We start from the raw sequence: 19993 nt of genomic DNA, 5'->3' as shown, positions 1-19993 counted from the left end.
GCACTTTCAGGCAGGCTCCGAAGGGGAAATGTGAACATGAACCTTCATACAACAAAACCACAGCTGACCAAAAAGCCTTGGCCCCTATTACCTCTTTAGAACCATGAAGTACACTGAGTTACGTTGAGTAGGAAAAAACCCCCAAACTTTGGAGTGTCTTATTTGCGATTTTCTAGGCTGACTGGGCAGCACCACCACATCTGCACCGCTCACAGGAATCCGAATGGTTTAGAAGGCCAGCAACCAGTGCCTGATCCGGTAGATCTGCTGGCGTGCCCTAAGCCGGCAGGGAAGCAGCGCTGCCCGGCAGAGCACCCGGCCGCACAGCGACCCGCTCCGCTCCTGCTCTCGTATGCGCACGGCAGAGCCCCCAACCCAGCCCGGGGCGCTCGGCTGAAGGGGTCTGGCCCACGGGCACCGGCGCCAGGGCCGCCGAGGGGGCCGGCACTCAACAGGGGCCTCAGCGCTTCACGCGCTCCTCAGCGAGCTGAACCGAGCCCGCGGCAGAGAAGCTTCTCTGTCAGGAGGAGGCCYGAGGTAATCCCGAAGGCATGCACGACACACACTTATTTTCCTCAGTCAGTATTTGCTTTCACCTTAAAAAAGCAAAATGTGAAGTACAGTCCATCACGGCGCTGCTTTTAAGCAGCATAAGGTAAAGGTATTTGACAGGTGGCTTCAGCATTTGGAGTTGCACAACTGTAGTTGTCACAGACCAGGAAAACGAGTTCCCATTAGATTTTTAATCCCTGTAAGTAACAGCAGTGCTGATTGAGGAGCACCTTCCTCCTCAAACTTTCCAGTAGGACCCATTATTTGGGAAACAAGGATGAAATGCCAAACAAGAGGCAGCTATAAACAAGCGTGACTGCCATTCTGTGCTGCTTACACATCACACGACAGATAAATTGCTTCCAGATAACATAATTAACACAGCTGAAATGCAAAGAACTTCAAAACAAAAGGTCAACCAAATAAATCAGGACCAAAGAAAGGGTAAAAAAAACAGAGAGAGTGGGAAGTAGATGCACTGTTTGGTCAGAAGCCAAATGGCTTAAGTGAGGCTTAAATCTGGTAATTTAAGCCTCACTGTCTGGCTCTTTTTTTAGARTAATATTCAATACTGCCTATTTAGCCAGAAACATTAGAGTCAGACAGCAAAGTTCTCACTAGCAGTTTTAAGCATTATTGTCAGCAGATCCTAAAAAAGCAGGTTCCCCTTCCCAGAGACAAGGGCAAGAAATTGCTCCCGTAACTGCGACAAGACACATCACCTTCACATCACCCGGCGACTTCCCATCACCAGCTACTCTAAGACGCAAGAACTTCACGAGAAAACGCAATGCAGGCGGCGCGGGCAGCGCGGGTCCCTGACGATCTGAGGGGTTGTTAACCAACGCCTGTTTTCCAGCGCCCAGCTCCACGAAAGGCAGTTACTTTAAGAACTGCTTTCACCACGTTAAGCACCCCATGGTGCACCCGATCTGCCCTTCCCTTGAGCTTCCTGGCGAGCCCTGCTCTCGCCCGGCCTCCCTCCTCCCTGTATTTTCACCCTGGTTCAGAAGGGGCACCAAGCGAGCRGCTCCCACAGGATATTCCGTGGCCACAGAGAGAAGTTAAACATACTGCAGTGAAAATTCCAGCGTCTCTGCAGTCTTCACTGGGCATCTGCAGCCCGCTGACACGCAGGTTACAGCAGCAATCCAGGCACCTCACAGCAACAAAGTGGCCAACAGAGCCTCCATAAACATCTGCCACCCACTYTGTTGCTTCAACTACAGAACAACTTTGTGAAAGCAGAAACCACCAYACAGTACCTAAACACACGGTATGGTATTTCTGGAAAAAGCTGKCTAGGAGCATGAGAGCTCCCCAAAGCGCTGGCAGCCCCGGCACAGCGACAGGCCCGAGCTGCTTCACCGGCCGCTCGGCTGCACTGCCAATACCTCCCTCAGCAGCTCCCCCTTACTGCCCTTTGCTGGCTTACAGATGCCCACCACCACCTGCTTTATTTTCTTCCTCCCTTTTCTTTCTTACTTCGCAGTTCAGTCACTGCTGCACTCTGAGGAAAACACAAGCACCAGCTCCACCGACATCCCATCTCCCCCTGCAAAACAGAGCCCGGACACATTCCATCTCATTCACAGCGAGCGTCGCAGCACACGGGCCGGATTTCAGCACTGAAGCTTTYGTCACTGCGTTCGTCAGCAGGGAGGCAACGAGGAAGCGCTCTGAAAAGGAGAGGGCAAGGCAAGCAGCACAACCGGCTGCACCAAGGAGGGCTCCTCGCCCTCGTCAAGGGCAGCTAACCGGATAAACCTGCCTCTTCAGAGCTGCCTTCTGAGAAGCCTCCCGGAGCAGAATTGGGAAACAAGACAGTTCTGCACACTCAGCTACAAGAGGGCGAGCCGAGTTCTGYCAGCGCTTCCAAAATAAACCTGGCTTGGGCAGGAGTCTAAAACACAGTTGGAAGAGAYGGGTTTCAAGAAGGGAAAAACTAGGTCTTAGAGCACCTTTAAAAAGATGGTTTACAACAGAATGAGTTGTYTAATTGTTTGGAAACAGGATTCTCCTTGGGACTTATTTAGTCAGACTGTCTTARCCCAAGACATTGGCACTACCAGAGCATTCCCAAACTAGAGTYTTCTCATACCATGTACATATTACTTTGAAAGGATGTACATCACACTGCTTTTTCACTCCACTCCCTCATCGTCCTATCCCAGGAAAAACAAAGACCAGTTGCTGATGAACTGCCCTCTGTATTACGAGCTCAGTTTGGGTGCATCAATGAGCCCAGGACTGCTGGTACCTCAAGCATCTCTCYTGAGCTGCTGAAGTTCTGGGTTGCTGGTGACTCTCAGCCTCTCCAGCTCTTCACTTCCCTCCCAAGTCAGCTGCAAACCTGGGCTCCAACATACCCTCCTCAAAGGCATTCACTAGGATTGAAGAACAGCAGCATAGTCACAATCTGCTCCTGCAGTCATAAAATTTAACTTAATCCCAACAAGGAAGCAAGCAGAGGTCAGCAGCAAAGGCAGCAATGCTTGGCTAAGCTGGGTCATTCCCAACGGAATGCTTGGCTAAGCTGGGTCATTCCCTGCTTTCCCTGCAGCTAGATCTCCAAACAGTAGCACTAGCAAAGTAAAAAGGCTTCAGCTAACCTACTTGCACAGCTCAGAAGCGGGGGAAGCATCTCCGGGAGGATCTCCTGGAAGCTCTGCTGTTCTCCACATCTTGCTTCCCACCAGTCGCAGCAGATACTGGAACTCAATTTGCCCAAACTCGTAACTTCTCTATAAAGAATCTCATCAGGCAAATTACCCCAAACCCTATTTGCCTTTGTTGACACCTGCAGAGAAAATTTCCATAAATTAAAATGCCACTGACACAAACTCAAGCTACAGAAGCTTGGCCAATCCATGAGAAATAATGGGTCATGTCTACAGAGAGAGGGAGAAACTGGGAAGCCCAGAAGAAAGCCAGAAATACTTAGAGGCAGTATTACCACTGCTCCTGAAATAGCTCTTACGAAAAAAAAAAAACGTAAGTATCTGCATTCCAGCCCTAATAACTCCTACCTTGCGCTTGACAAACCACTGTCATTACATCTACACATAACTGATAATTAAGATCRGTTTAAGGAACAAGTTGGATGTTCAATTGCCGTCACAATCAAACCCATAAATCATCAAGATAGGAAGTTCCCGTAGGATCAGCTAAAACCAACTCCCCTCCTGTGATGACTGAAATACCTTGCCTCGGGAATAGGATGTGAAAGCCCAAGTTTTGTATTACTCCCAACTTTCATTTCTGAGGTTTAATTAGTAAATAAAACACAGACAAAACATKGCCTGTAGTCTTCACCATCTTTATTATTCAGGCCTGACCCACAGACATTAGCATCCACTCACAGTGTCTCAACTCAGCACGGGTGAAACTCATGTACGAGGTTAAAGCAAGGCTGGGAAAAGCAGCGGATTGCGGGTGCCCCTTCACAGGGAGCCWGTTCATTAAAACAGACCAAGCTGAACCAACAACCACGGTACTTATTCTCCTGACACATTATTATTGTGGTCTGAGGTTGGATAGTTTGGGTTAATTTGTTAGTGTGACTGATAATTGCAAGTCACTCCTGAAGAAACTTCTGGTACCGGTACAAAAAAGCCCTCTTTCACGGTCCCTGCGCTTGGAGCCCTGAATTGAGAGCACCAGAAAAACGGGTTGTGCAGGGGCAGGCGCAGCCCGCGCGGCGCGCGGGGCGGCCAGGGCCCGGGCGGCGCGGCGGGGAGCGGAGCCCCCACACGTGGGAGCCGGGGCGCCGAGGAGACGGGGGGCTGCCCCCGGTGCTGTGGGGCGCTGGGCCGGGCAGGCTGCCCACGGCCACAGCTGGCACTGCCTGCGGGCTGCAAAGACCACCGGGCTGGCAAAGGCTTTCCTGGAAAGCAAGGCCCCGCTTGGGCGGAATCACAAGGAGGAGCGAGCGGCGCCCGGGCTCCGTCGGCTCTGCGGCCACGGAGCGTCGGAGCGGCAGCGGCGCCGCGCGGCCCTCCAGGGCACCCACACAGCGGCACGGATCCCGCCGGCACCGGCGCCAAACAGAAACCCGGGAACTGCCCACGCTTCCCCCTCACCCCGCGGCGCAGTGGGGTCGGGGAAAAGCCCCCCCAGAGCAACAGGCACCTGCCCACGCGCAGGAAAAGGGGCGAATGCTGCGGGACCACAGAGCGTCCCAAGGCCTTGGACACCTCTGCCATCAATTGCTAGATTTCCCTCTCTGATCGCAACACGAAGCTCCCTTCACAGCCATTTTCCTCTCAGTTTGGCACGGGATTCCTAGCTCAGGATTTTCAAGCAACAACTTTTACAGTGATAACAATAAAGACGGAAGAAACTCCACATTTTACTATCAATATTCCTTGGGTGGAGCTTCATGTTATATAAGGCTTTCAAAAAAGTCTGATTTAATCTGAGCTCATTTTTTCTGAGACGCGAGAAGCGCTCTCTCTTGCAAGAACAGTAATTAAATGCTCTACCCACTTCTCACATTGACAGCCCTGATAAGATCATTTATATCTCGCCTGAAATATCCTGCTTCCCTTACAAAAGTTACTTTGCAAAAACACCATCTCCTCAGTAATTCAGACGACTCTCAGTTCACGTGCCAGGTCAAGCTGGATTCACACCAGCAAACACCTTGTTAACGTTTAAGGTCGTCGAGCATCCTGTGGGGTTCGCAAACTCCGGGTTCAGGGCTGCTTCCCGGGTGCACAGAGAGATCCCAAGCTATATCCTTCTCCAAAAATGGTCAGGCAAGAAAAATACTTGAACAACCTTCTCCAGCACCAGCACAGCTGGGCTAAGCCCACCAGAAAGCAGGAAACAGTTCCTGGCAGCACGGACAAACCCTCAGGACCCTGATGAAGACACCGGGCTGCAGCCCAAGCCCAGCGCTCCAAGCTGGGAGCTTCACTCCCAAAGCCAGGGAAAATGAGCAGATCAGACCAGCTTTAATGGGCTAGAGACATTTCCCAGCTATTCCTGAGGCTTTCGGCTGGGCCTCCTTGCTTCATTAAAAATAAATTGCTTCGTGTGAGGAGCACTTTGCCTTTATTATTCATAAGTTATTTTGACAGCCCCCAGCACCAATAGCTCCGGAAGGCAAAATCCTACACACCAGGCAGCTTTGCGGTGGCTTTCCGGGAACAGCTTCCCTCTGCGCTCCCAGCGATTCTGGACAGGGTTACGAACACGGGTTTAAGAAAACACGGCCCTGTCCAGGTTCCTGGGGAGGTGCTTGTCTTTATGTAATGGTGAAGCCAGGGTGTTTTTGGCCTCCTTGGGCTGGAGAAGCCTCTTGCCAGCAGGAAGGAGGAAGCAGCCAGGGATCGGGTGGAAGGCGGCGATGACAAACCCCGCTCTCCCAGTTCCCAGCCCTGCCCAGCACGCACCCAGCCCTGCCAGGAGGATCCCTGTGTTCCCTGCCTTCCAGCCGCTCCTTCCCCGCGCTTGGCCTCACCTGCAGACAGCCAGGATAAGGCTGCCAAGCGCCACGAAAGCCTCCGACACAGGATCCGGCAGGGCCGGCCCGCCAGCCTTGGGGCCCTGTGGGAACCGGAGCCACTGTCGCTGTCCCACATGGCTTGTCCGGTCTTGGCACACCAGGCACCGCGCTCCTGCATCCCGCAGCCCGCATCCAGCCCTTGGGCAGGCGCGGGGCTGCCCCGCCAGGGCTGCCCACGTAGCACCCGCAAAGACGCCAAATTCCCCCCTCTTTTGACACCCTGACGTGTGTGTGTGATGACGAACACGCGGGCACAGACCGCGGGCTAGACAAGCCGGCCCGAGGCTCGCGAGCAGCAGACGCTCCCCTCGCGCCGCCAGAACTTAGGCCTATGTGGTCAAGCGGCACCCGGGCGCAAAGCTCCCTCCTTCCCTGGCCCAACGAGCTCACAGCTGCAACGAGCCCTGCACAAACACATCATCATCATCATCATCATCATCGTGATCCTGGCAACAGCAGCGAAACCCGCTGGTCCTCACCACAGACAGCGCTGCCGCGCACCAAACCAGCGTGGAAAACAAAAACAAGAGGCTTTTCTTGTTTGTTTTCAGGATGACACAGGAGAGATGTCACTGCGCAGAGCCCTAAAGCTCTGCGCTGGCAGCAGCGCTCGCTCCGCACAGGAGAGGTGCCCTCCCTTAGCCAGCTTTACCTAGGCAGGGGCAGGATTCCACGACCGGGCCAGCTGAGATCTCTTTTCAGGCACTTGCTGTAAATATTTCAAAATTCCAGAGGTAGCGCTTTGAGTGATTCATTGCCCCAGTTAATAATCCCAAAATATGAGCACTGCCTTTCTGTGCTCTTCCAGGATCCTTCTGGAAACACGCTGCTATCAGCAGCGGTCTAATTAGGTCCCCCTCCCCTCAAAACATGGGGGACAGGAGGTGTCACTTTAATAAATCCAAGGAAGAGCCGTTCAGACTACATCCCAGATGTGCCAAAATCAACAAGGAAGAAGGACACACTAGGGTGAAATGAGCTGCTGTGCCTGAAGTAAAAGAATGGCTATGGCCACGGCTCATATACCCACAGGATGCATTTCTTCTGTTTAATATTAGCCTCTAGGAAGGGCACCCGGCTCCGTGGGGAGATTCGGGGCGAGCGTGAGGGAGCCCTTCGCTCTGCACATTGCAGGTGCTTCAGCAAATGGCCGCTTTCCAACCCAAATCATGTTCTGAAGGAAAAATGTGCTGTTGGAGCACCAATGCTCTTGGGGCACCAATGATGCCTTCAAAAGCATGGCTCTAACAACTGAAACACTCAGTGCTAATGCTAAAATACCTAATTTATTACTTGGCTGGGAACTGATTTCCAAGAAGGCTCAGCCCACCAGAACCAGCAGCATTCACTGCACACAGATGCTGGTCCCAGTGGAAGCTGATCCTCAATTCAAGTTCAGACTGCAACTGCAMAACAAGCAGCTCCCAGGATTTATACCCTGGGCAACTCCTGCAAGAACTTCCTAYGAGCACCACAGAGCCTGGGCACCAGTGGCAATTCCCACCACTCAAACAGCCTTTGCAAACAAGTCATGAGTTTTCCTCTGTTCAGATGTAGTAATAAAAAAAATAGACAAAAAAAAAGTAATAAAAACACCTCTTCAAAGAACATGCCGGAGATGCTGTATTTGCCCCCTCTTCCTGCTCTTTTATACTTCTGCAGACATTCACACACTTGAATTCTCTTGGTTTTATTTCAAACATCTGCTTAAAACTTTCTTGATTTAACTATCATCCTGGCAAAAAGGACAGGAAGTACCAGTAAATAATAACAGTAATGATAAAGATTAAGACCAAAACCATCACAACATTACAGCGAATGAATCAGAACAGCAAGGAGCAACCTCTATATGAATGCCTATGGGACGAGGACAGCACTCAACCTTTCCGACATGAGCACTACCTGTGAAAACATATGCCAGGGCCTTCAAGAAATGTACTTAAGTAGAAAAAAACCCACCAGTTATCTACTAAAAAATAGCAACAATAAATGGAATAACCTCTCCCCACCAACAATTTCAGCCAGCAACACAGTGAAAGTTGGTATATTAAGAATAATACTTCTTGGCAGATGCAGGCTCACGTGGGATTCACAAAAAGCTTGTAGAAAATTCTCAGGCAGAGCCTGCAGAAACAGCCCTGCTCCTGCCCTTGCTACCCGATACACAGGTGAAAGCAGACACACCATTAAGAATGCAGCAGTTACCTGCTGCCTGAGCACCCATTTATCTGCCTGGTAAGGGGGGCAGTGAGCAAGGGAAAAGAGGAGGCTACGAAGTGAAGTTAGGGTGAAAAAGCAASAGAGACCACTGAAGACTTTTAATAGCTCCAGCTCAAGGCAAACAAACAAACAAAACCCCTGGCATTTTCATTTAAATATTTGTTTACACTGGAAGAGCAAGCTCGGTGCCTGCCAGGCCTCTCAGATTACAGTACAGGCGGCCAAGGACACTGAGAAATGGCTGGTCTTGAAATCAGCTCACAGGAAATCTATAAACTGCTACCCCGTTTATGATCTCCATAAAAGTTGTCAACCTAGATGACAGTATTAACCCTCACACAAACTCTGTGCAAGCTGTAATGCTYTGAGAAGACCTGCACCACCCACCAGCAGGAATATTTTACATCTCACGCTGATACTCCAATATCCCTAGCTGAGGAGCAAACTCTTCCAATCCCTTTGGAGCAGCAGATGCATTAAAGGCCTCCCGGGGTTGTGAAGTGCTCGAAGGTAAGGCCAGCTTGCTCACAGAAACTGCAGATGAAGCACACTCACTATTTAGCCTGCCTCCCACGAAGATRACGCTGATTTGGCACGTGCTGGAAAAACACACGCTGCAGAAGAGCACTGGGCACAGGCAAACGAGGCAGGTCGAGCACCGAGATGGAGCCAACGCTGCAGAAGAGCAGCAACCCCAGCGGCTCTGGCAGCTCCAGGGAGCTGCACGTGGATCCTCTGGACTTCTTGTGTTTCTGCTCAGAGCTGCACTCTGACCTCCCCCCGGATCGAGAACGCAGCCCTCACTACATGCATTTCACATGACCAAGGACTCCATCCTTAGCCACCTTTCCGCTGATAACCCATTCAAATATGCAGAAAGCTAAAAAAAACTACCTACATCAGCATGCAAATGGTGGTGTAGAGGCAGAATGTGCTATTCGAAGTATTCAGGAAAAAAAAAGAGGATTTCCAAAAGCTTTTGCATGACCTCTCGTGCAGTCTCTCACTAAGGGCATTCAAAAGCAAGGCCACCTCAGTTTTATCCTCGTAAAACCCTGTGCATTTGCTTTCACGTTTCACTGCACCGAGAGAAAACAAGAATGATCAAAAAAGAAATCACAATAACTTCAACAAGAGAGGCAAGCGCGAGGCGCTCTGGGCAACTGCTGCGAAAGGACAACACACAGTGAACTATTAAGTCAATGCTAACTTTTATCCTGGGAAACTATTGGTGCCACTGAACAGCACCAGGAAAACTGTTGATCCGTAGCTCTGTGGACTGTTGACTCTGGCAACCATCCCGTGCCGATAAAAGAAAGCAAAACACTTCTTAAAACACCGAAAACCACAATAACCTCACAATAAATTCTGCATCCTCATTTCAAATGRGCAGGTTAAAATACACAGAAGAGAAGGACTGACACATGGGCCATGCTAACAAGGACTGGCCATATAGATGCTATCACGAAGCTCCAATCCGTGAGCTCTTTACTCTCCTGATAAAAAGAAGAAGCTGAAGCAGAAACACAGGCAGAAATCCAGACACGAGGAATTTTTCCTACAGCTACCAAACCAACTTTCTCCTTCAAGAAAAAGAAACCAACCTTTGAGCCGCAAACAATCCAGCTCCACATAAATATACATGTTATACATTTGCTATTTAAATGTTTGCTTGCTAGCTAGTCTTTCCTGTTATAGGGTCGAATGGAAACACCTGAAATTTGAAGCACTGTCCTGAGGCTATCAACTAACAAATGTTTGGTAAACAAGCTCATACATATATATATATATATATATATATATATGTGGGTTTTTGCTTCCAAGTAAGACAACAAAAAGGAATATTCATGTAAGTGGAAATCACTTGATCATGAAAACCACCAACAAAATCTAAAAATCTAACAGTGCAGGCTTAAAATGTCACTCACAGCTGCAAGGTGCAGACTAACAGAACTTAAACCCTGGGATCCAGGCAGAAAACATTAATTACGTGTGGCAAGACAGACAGTGGCTACACAAGCTTGACAGACCTCACTATAAATCAAGCACCAACAACCCTCCAGCAGCACCACTCACCTACAGCAAACAAATTATTTTCCTTTAGCAGTGACAATTTGTCACAGCTAAAGCCCTGGCCCCAGTCAAACTTGCCAAAGCTGCAGCATCTGAACAATCAGGCTCAGAAATGGAGGTAGAGCTGATCTCACATCCTCTTGGGCAACGCTGCCTTCTAGCTAGGCTGGTATTACACTCAGCAGGGCTAAAACCACCTCTTCTTATAGGTTCCTCTAAGTTTTTTTAGGGAAAATATACTGTAAGTTTTTTAGGGAAAATAATATAAGAGCATTCACTTAATAACTCCATCTATAGGGAGAGGTGAGGGGCTCGCGCATTAGCGCGAGCCCCTCACCTCTCCCTATAGATGGAGTTATTAAAAAGTACTTTTTTCCCCCCAAACCAGAGGCAGCTGCTTGCATAACAGCCCAGGAGACCAGAATACACCACGTACCACAGCCCATCTGTGGGTGCCAGGACGTGTCCCCAAGCCCGCGCTCCTGCCGCGCGCCCCTCTTACCCCTCGGCCTTTTGGGATTCCCGTTCCTCTGCAGCTCCTCTTCCTCGGAAATGGTGAACAAGCCCGGCGGGGCCGGCCTGCCGCTCGTCTTCTTCAGCCTCTCGTGGCGGAGGGCAGCAGCGGAGCCAGGCATGGTGCTGCTGCTCCCTCTTGCTTATTTGGAGGGAAAAGAAGCAAGGGCGGGCGGCGTTGCGGCTCGCTGCATCCGAGCTAGCTCATCCGAGCGCTTCCAAGCGATTCCCTAGGGGCGAGCGGCAGGCAAAGAGCYCACAAGCACCGGCATCCCCTCGGCAGCGGCCACGGAGAGCCCGAACCGGAGGCGCGCGGGCTTSGATGTTGCTCAGGCAGCGCCCGGCGCKGAGCTGCCGGCCCTGCGACGCGCCRGCGGCTCCGGCGCGCTGCAATATCCAGGAGAAAACAGGATCCGCCGCTGCCGGCAGTTGCCCTGACAACAGTGACACATCCCGATCCGAGGAGGTGCGCGCGCGGCCCCGGCGGAGAGGCGGGCGCCGCTGGGATGGCGCTGGCTGCTGGGAGCGGGCGCCGCGCTTGCACCAGCGCCYGCATCCCGCCCGCATCCCGCCCGCCGCGCCGCTTATTCATCCCAAGGGATCCTGAGCTAAGCTGAGACGGCGAGGGCGAGTCTTCTGCCGTGTGCTCTTAAGTAATTTTTTTCCTCCCTTGGCTTAATCGCCTTCCCATGCGCCGCATACCTTCGGCATTAAGCAGGCRAACACCCACGCATACGGGCAGGTGTCGGAACGTTCTGCTTGAACTGCTGAGAAAATCCCAAATCAGCAGGTCTAGCCGGCACAGGCAGCAGAGGGCCGCGAAAGGACTTTGGAAGTGAATCTTCTCCATTGCAACACCGGGTTTATAGCACTCATCATCAACATCCACTTCTACCAAACGAACACAGTGCAAACCACCGAGTGATCAAAACTGCTCAAGTTTCTTTTCTTTTTGTTTTTCTTTTTTTTTTTTTCCTTTTTATGTTGGCACCCTGGATTTTCTTCAGTCAGTTACAAAGAGCACTTACAGGTTCTGCAACCTGTGCGTTCCCAGAGCGGCTCCTGCTGAGATCCGCTCTATTCTTTGTGGYACTGAGAGCTGCTATGCAAAACTCCGAGTGCTTCACATGCGAAACCACCTTCCCCCACCTCAGGCCCTCCAATGCACGTTCACTACTTTGAAATACCATAGAAGAAAAAAATGCAAGCTAAAAAACACCTTACCATGTCAAAAATGATATTTCCTCCCCCTATGCCTGAGACTTTATAAAGAGAAACTTCATGATGATCGACGATCCTCTCCAGCAGCAAGGGCCACGGGGCGGCCCATATTCTACCTAACCCGTTTTGTACACGGCTCATGTCGTTACCACAGCTGGATAGTTRGCACCGATCACACGGCCAGCAGCTCTGGGGCAGGGGCGCCAGCGCCGGCCACTGCTCACGGGACACACGCAGCGGCCCGGGCCGCTCTYCCGAGGCAGCTCCGGGGGAGCGGAGCAGAGCGGAGCCGCAGGACAGCTCGGCCCAGCTCCCCAGGGCAGCAGCAGAGTGGCCGGCCCAGCCGAAAGCCGCCTCTCCCCAGGGACGGCCTCAGGACCACACTGAGGGCCTGGGGGCAGCGCCGAGGGGCAGGGCCGAGGGGCAGGGCCCACACCGCCACGTGGCGCGTGCGGCGGGCGCCTCGTGGGCCATGTGCTGCTGCCGCCCGCCCGGCTGCCCCGGCTCCRCCGCGCGCACGCGAGCCGCCGCGATGCCGTCTGCCTGAACGACTCGGGGCCGCTCGGTGCTACCGGGTGTGGACGCAGAGGCGCAGGGAAGCCCCACGCAGGCCGGGCTGCGCCTCGGCAGCCTGCCCTCCGGCCCTCGCACCGGCCACGACTCGCAGCGCGAGGGCAATTACACACGTAATTGGCACCTACCCGAGAGGAACTGGCACCTACCAGAAACGGGCTTGGGCGGGATCCGCAGCTCCTTCCATACACGCCTGACACCGGCTGCAAATGGGATCAGATACAAATAACTGAAGACAACACTTACACGTCAGCTTAGCTAAATACTGCCTCACACTTTCACCGTTTTAAGCCAGTGAGAAGCATCAGCTCCTGCCCCTTTTAAACGTTTGGTTACGGTGAACCATAACCTATYATCTAGAATTGCTGATCTAGCTAGCAAAGTATTTTCAAAGACGTAAGAATCACCTAAGAGAAACACACCTGTCTGGAGGGGATTCAAGCTTACGAGTATGACTAATAGCGCAATGGAAATGCTGACAACMATTACTTCTCAGAAAGTTATCCAAAGAGTCATGGGAAACAGGTTCAAGACTGGGGAGCCTTCCCCGCTCCCTGCAGGATCCTCCGTGCTTCCCAGGGSCAGCCTGCTCCGCGTGACGGTAACCACAAGGCTCCGCGTTTCAGCTGGAGGCACTGAGGAAACAYGTTTAGGCTAAGACACAGAGACCGTCAAGGCATGAGCACACGTTTCTTTCTGTTGACTTAGTGGCAGAGAGATGACTTTGGACAGAGGAATGGCACTCAACTCAACGGCACACTCAACTCAACGGCACACTCAACTCAACGGCACACTCATCCGGGGCAGCGGGATTTTACTTGGCAAAACCACGACAACCCACAACACGTTTGCAAGTGCCTAACTAAACGCACCCATGGCACCTACGACGTACCACAAAAGTGCAATGAGAAGACACCAGCCGCCGATCCCGCCCCGCGATCCCACTGGGAATGCCGGCGCCTGCCAGCCTGCTCRGCGCCCGGGCAGCTTCTTTCCGAAGGCAAGGCTTTCGGGGCAGCGAAACAAAGGACAGCTTCAGAAGCAGGGCTGTTATAGTCTTTTRGAAAATAATAAAAAGAGCCATTTGTTTCCCTTGTCCCCCTTAGAGATTTCCTCCCGGGAGCTGTGTGACACTGAAGTCACGGTGATGCTCCTACCAATGGGGCTCCATGCTCCCAGGACAAGGAATGGGGGCAACTGGACAACTGAGGGTAGGAGATCACTTTTTTTTCACCCCTCTCCTTTTTACAACATTTTCAAACACATCATCAGTTAAACTGCTGTACTTAAACACATCCACTTTCTGCTGCTTTCAGAAAGCATTGCTGGATTCCGCAGCGTAATTACGTGTACAAAGTATTATCTGATATGTAACAGTCTTAAATAGCAGTCTGAGCGAAGAATAATTATACTGTRATCTGGGAAAGGTAAATATTTATAATAAGGTGCTAATTGATGCTCTTGTTTTAACACCACGTATTAAGGCTGGCTCTCTCGACCTATTAAACATCAAGCAAGTCGAAGCCGGCCCCGTAACAGCCACCGTGATGCCCATTTAGAGTCCGCTGGGGCCAATTTGACRGCTGAGCGCTAAGCATGCTATCTGCATTCATTCACAAGACCGTTTGAGCAGTGCCMATTAGCCAAGCAACGCGTGATTTTCGGTCACGGTGACGAGCTCCGTCACGGCTCGCACACGGGTGGCTCCTGGGCAGAGGCTGCTGCCCTCTTCTTCCTCGACTCCCTCCTTGCGAGCGCGCAGGACACACCGTTGTGCCGAGGGGCCGCTTGCCAGGACGGGGGCAAGTTGTGTTTCTCACAGGGACTGGGGTAACAAAACCCGTGGACATTCGCAAGGAGGAAGGAAAAAATAAGAATCAGAAGTGACCTTGTATCATCCAGCATGGCAGGCTCTGCTTCAGAGAGTCAAGCCCACTGATGCAAGATCGTATAGTATTACATGAAAGAGGGAAGGGATTCTGAAGGGGAAAAAGGAAAAGCAGCCTAAAAAGTCCTGCAGACAGCAGCAGTCCTAAGACAGAACTGAACCACAATGTACAGCCGGATTGCTCTCAGACTGCATGGGAATAACTGAATAACTGTTCAAGGAGATGTCTTTTCTAGGAATTTCACATCCTTCTTCCGCTGTTTTCCTAGGAGAAATATAGTTAAAATGTCACTTTAAAAGATCAACCGCACCCGAAGAGCAAATAACCAGAAGCAGAAGCCACTGCTTTCTGTTTAGTATTGACTGGGAAAAAAATAAATAAATAAATAAATAAAWAAAAACAAAACACCCTTCCAAGGAAATAAATCACCGCTCCCAGGTCAAATAGCCTTAACAGGCACACAAAACACAACCTATTATCGGGCATTGCAGTGAAACCCAGGTACAGCGACCCCGCGTGCACCCCCCGCTCATCTCTAGCTTTCAAGTCCCTCTTCCTGGCCACAGCAGGATAAAGAAATAGGGGATCCAGAAGCCCAGATGTGGGCGAGGGGCAGGAGGCGGTGCCACCTGCTCGCGCTCCTTCCAGACCTGGGCTCTCCGCAGCTGGATGCGCGTTATTCCATGGCACGTTTGAAGCAACTGAGACCGGGGGCTAAAGCACGTTCAGAACAACGCKGGAAGGAATTCTTGTTCACAAGAATTCTCGTAACCTTTTTCTCCTCTGAAGTTCTTTGCACGAGCTTGTCGTTGTCACCGCTCCAACAGCCAGCCGGCAGCTCCTGGAAGGCTGAGCAGAGCAGTCCCGTGGGTGCTTCAGCTCCCTTGAAGTACTGACCACAATCCTCTTGCTGTCCTGTTCTTTTACCTGTTACTTTTGGGTAAAACTGACCATGGGGAGAAGCAATCTGCCTGCCACCATCGCACAATATGAAACAATTGGACTGGGATGAGTAAAGACCAGCAAATTCAAGGTACAGTGAAAAGCCCCCCTCCTTTTCTGCAAAGGCAGACCCCAGCTTTCCACTGTGCTTCCCAAGCAAAACTCCCAAAAATAAAACCAGGAGGCAGTGAAACATGACAGGCAATCATATTCTGCATGAGCATTATTCACATTTATAGTTATCTGTGTCAAAAACTTGCAAGAATTCTCACCCAAATATGTAATGTGTGGAGAGGGCTGCATGTTAGAACATACCTGCACTAACGAAATTCCAAACTTCATCTCTTCCTCCTTTCCTTCAGAGCACTCATATCCCTGCGTTTTCCTTCAACCTACCTCAGCAGGTCGCACAATCAGGYCAGAAACCAGAAAGTAGGGTTTTGTTTGCTTGTTTTTTTGGCATGAGCAAGCAGCTAYTTACTCAGCATCAAAGAACTGGCAGCCTTGTTTTCAATGCCTTGTAAATCTGGGGCAGCACAAAACAGCCTTCAGGAAAGACAAGGAAAAAAAATGCTGTTTTCTTAACAGTTAAGTTGGAATTATATATAAATCAAATACTTTTGACATATCACAGAAAAAAATACTTGATGCCCTTAAGCCTATTACCACCTCAAACATCACGCACCTCYATTTTTTCCCTACTGTGGCACTTGTTTTCTTTCTTCCTCCCACCTCCTGCTGTCAAAAAGGACAGAAAAAGCCATTAAGGGCCCTGTGCAGAGGCATCTGAATTTGTTTACCCTCAGAGGGAGTTGCTAAAGCATCACTCATATACTCGTATACAGATAATAAAGTCCTAGTAGCTTATTTCACAGAACTACATTAATTTTTAACAGCTTTGATATTTAACATATAGGTATTTGATATAATTATTGACTTCTTCTTTCTACTTTCTTGGAAAGAAAGTGACCCCTAGTCCGTAACAGCAGATATAACACACTGGAGCACAAGAAGTGAGACCTTCAGCTTTCGCAGCAGTGGGAGCTCCACCACCAAGAGCCCAGGCACACCCTGAAGAGCTTTGAACAGGCAGGGAGCTGACTTGCAGCTAGGCCAGGGCCAGGAAAACAGCAGTTCCATCAAGTTAAGCTTCATTCTTTGAATTAGACGCTTTAAATCAGGAAGGAAAAAGCAAAGGCACCCAGATGAAGGGAAGACCCCCTTAGACGTGCACAGGGGAGGCTCAGCGCATTGCTGACCCTCTCCAGAAGGCCACCTCAGAAGGAGGAGGGGAGCTTGATCCCCTCTCCCCTTTCTCACCCCCAAGCTTCAACAACTGGGTTTTTCTTTTGTTGAGTTCTGCTTTCACATATCTGTATCTTTTTCTAGTAAGAGCGCTGAACACTGTTCATTACCAGTATCTAAGAAATAACACAGCGAGCTAGGCCCAGCAGCGGAYGGCAGCACTCGGGTCTGTCCTCTCCTTAACTTTTAACTTTTTTCTTCTTTTTTTTTTTGCTAGAAATGTGAATAAACTTCAAAGAAAAGGCAACGTGCCAAAACCAAATTAAAATCTTCTCCATCGCTCTCAGTGCCAGCATCTGACAGCTGGAAATCGGGAGCCGCCATCCTTCACGCTGGTTCATTCCTGCTGCTCTCCTGGTACCTTCCTTTCCGGTGCATTTATCGGGAGGGGGACCAGGAAAGCAGGAGTTCGAGGCCGCCTGCTCAGAGGAGAATGATGTTGGAAATATCTGGGTACGTGGGAACATTCCTCTTCCCCAACAACCTATCGGCACTTCAGCTACCAATCCGAGGCACAAATCCTGCTGTTTTTCCCCTCTCCGAGAATACCCTCGGCCTCCACAGGAGTCCCGGCTGCCAGGGCWGGGCCAGCCCACGGCACGTTAATAAGACACCATTCAGGCTCCAAAGGCTTTGTTAGATCCCCTGGGACTCACATGTTCCAAAGCCACCAAGGGGTATTTTACACTTGTTTTCATGCAGGTGGATATTCCGTGACTGCAGAAGCAGCACCCAGGAACGGCTGCCCAATGCAATCCGAGTTCCCTGCTTACCTTCTCCTCACGGTCTTTTCCTCCCTAAACTCATCCAGTCTGCGCAGGCACATTGGGAGCCACAGCTCCCGGGTGTTTGCATAACAGAGGCCACATTCCGGGGCTCTCCTTCCCGGGGAAAAGCGGCTGGGCAGGCAGTTCCYGCAGCAGCAGCACGAGCAACAGGCTGCGGCTCGCAGCCCCCATCCAGGTGCGCGCACATCTTCCAAGGGGAACAGAGAATACAACAYTGCAAAATTACAAAGCACTTGCATAACTGAGGCAATTATGACACTGATCGCTTTTAATTGCATTTAACACAACAAGTAATTTTCAGCTGTAAGTTTGTAACTTGTTTATACGTACAGGTATAAACCAGACATCATAAAACCCTGCAGGGGGGTATGTAGGCACAGGAATTCTGCAGCCTTGTAACAACCCTTTACAGAAGCCATCCCTTAGCATTATCACCCCACACATACCACACGCTTCTGAATTTGCTTTAGTTATATCACTTTTAATTCCACAAGCTACTGATTAAATGAGTGTCTCTATGTTATYGTGCTCAGGGTTGCAGTGTTATCCAGGAAATTACTGAAGTAGTTGTAAGATCTGGCCTAGAATTTGAAAGTTTGATACACACTTTAATCAGAAAAYGGGTAGTAATAAAATAACCAAACCTCAACTTTACTCATATATAGGGGGAAAGAAATGAGTCTATATCTAACGTTCAAAAAATCTAGAGAACAACAATAAACAGCCTAAAGCAAAAGAAACTGTAGCCCAACGTCTCTGACAACACACGTGCTCTCCAGTATTTGCAAGAACTCACAGTTCTAGCATGCGCACGAACGCACTAAGCCGGCGCTAGGGCATCGTGCTCAAACCCACGTCACCTTCCCGCTGCCTTGCTCCTCGCCCAGCAAAGCCTGACCTTCGGAGCCGGAGCAAAGGCCCTTGGCCGGGGTGGCTCCGGGCTCTGCTCCTCCGGCGCCAGCACCGAACTGGGAAGCTCCACGTGCGGAGCGTTTGCAGCTCAGCACAGAACCCCTGGCTGCGCCATTCCCTCCCTCTGGAAGCGCGTGAGATCCTCCTAGCGGCGAGGGACACGGACACCAGCCAGGACCTACACGCATCCTATGCCAGAAGCCTCGAGGACGACACGGACCGCTGCCATGCCCCGAGGAGGCCCTTACTCACTTCGACGGGACCTATCTCCGCAGACCCACAAGAATCAATGGGTTGAGATATCCTAGCCGCCCTCCCAACCAAAAYGCTCCCATCTATATCACACCTAGGAAGGAGTTTTAGGAAACTGGATGGGATTCTAAGCTCCCATCTGCTGCATTCTTTCTGTATATTYATATTTCCCTTGCAAGTTATCTATTTGTTCGGAAGCCCAAATATCACAATAAAATAAAATTTCATTTCTTCTCACATGGAAAAAAGGATAAAATAGAGAGACAGATGAGAAGCCTCCTTTTAAGCTGTTACAGAGGAAACACTTGGACAGTTTTCCTTAACAAGTCAGCCACAAGACCGGGCATGATTTAAGGCACAGACTTGCGGTGCTGGTAAAGAAGAACACAGCTAATATTACAATTATTTGTTCGGAAAAAAAGAAATGACTGGAAGAGTATGCAGCGCAGCTGAGCTGGGACTTGCTTGGCCACGGAAGCAGAGGGCATCGCGCGCCGTGCTCCGTTCCCGAGGCCCGGGCAGCTGCCGTGCCGCGCGCTGCCAGGCCACGAGGATTTGGCCGGGGAGGAGCGGGCGCGATTCCCGGGAGCAGAGGCCGTGGCAGGACGCTCCCATGGGAAAACGCTCCCGCGGCACGGACGGACGGAYGGAYGGRYGGGCACACGGATGGCCGGGCCTCCATGGGGAGCAGCTCCACAGAAGGTTAACGCCGGTACGTGACACACGGGGAAGCTCTCCATGAACYTTACCTTCGCTGGAGCCTCCCCGCGGGAGCGCGGGCGGATCCACCCCCGTCCGCAAACACTCAGCGCGGGCAGAGGTCAAGTTCGGAACAACAACGGGAAGCGAAAGGAAAACAAACAGCAAGCGCCATAGRGCAAGACGCGGGCAGGTGCTCATCGGGAAGCGAGGAGCAATAAATACATAAAACGTGTGTTCTGCGGCCGCTCGCGCACCCTTCTTMATCAGGACAGAAAAAGGAGCCACGGCTGAGGGAGGAAGCGGAGGCGCGGCAGCAGCAGCGGGATACGGAGGGCCTTGGAAAGAGCCTCTCTCCAGGGGCGCAGCCCTCGGTGCGGGACGAGCGCGGGCACCGCGCTTCCCGCCTTTAGCACAGCAAGGAATGAACACAAAACCGGGAGAGCCGCGGAACGGGAATGGGGGCTCGCTCGCTGCCGCTCGCCCGCGTTGCACCAGCGTTAGGCGCGCGGCGGCCGCGGCCCGTTCCCATTCCCATTCCC

At 51.2% G+C, this 19993-nt stretch overlaps 1 protein-coding gene across 3 annotated transcripts in view; it reads right to left on the bottom strand.

Annotated features, from left to right (window-relative positions):
* MAP7 (microtubule associated protein 7) overlaps window positions 1-11076 on the bottom strand; it is a 94592-nt gene extending 83516 nt beyond the window's left edge. For 2 of the 3 annotated variants that reach the window (XM_026048229.1, XM_026048230.1), the window contains exon 1: window positions 10860-11074. In XM_026048229.1, the coding sequence (XP_025904014.1) occupies window positions 10860-10992 (133 nt within the window). In that variant the 5' untranslated portion in view covers window positions 10993-11074. Of the gene's footprint in view, window positions 1-10859 lie in introns of all 3 variants that reach the window. The other variant, XM_026048228.1, reaches the window with a different exon arrangement.
* Between the last annotated feature and the right edge of the window lie 8917 nt (window positions 11077-19993).

This window comes from Nothoprocta perdicaria, unplaced genomic scaffold, assembly GCF_003342845.1.
Source record: "Nothoprocta perdicaria isolate Ctin4 unplaced genomic scaffold, notPer1 scaffold_52, whole genome shotgun sequence".
NCBI classification, from domain to species: Eukaryota; Metazoa; Chordata; class Aves; order Tinamiformes; family Tinamidae; genus Nothoprocta; species Nothoprocta perdicaria.
The sequence above is the reverse complement of the archived record's forward strand: the minus strand, read 5'-3'. Positions and strand labels throughout refer to the sequence as shown.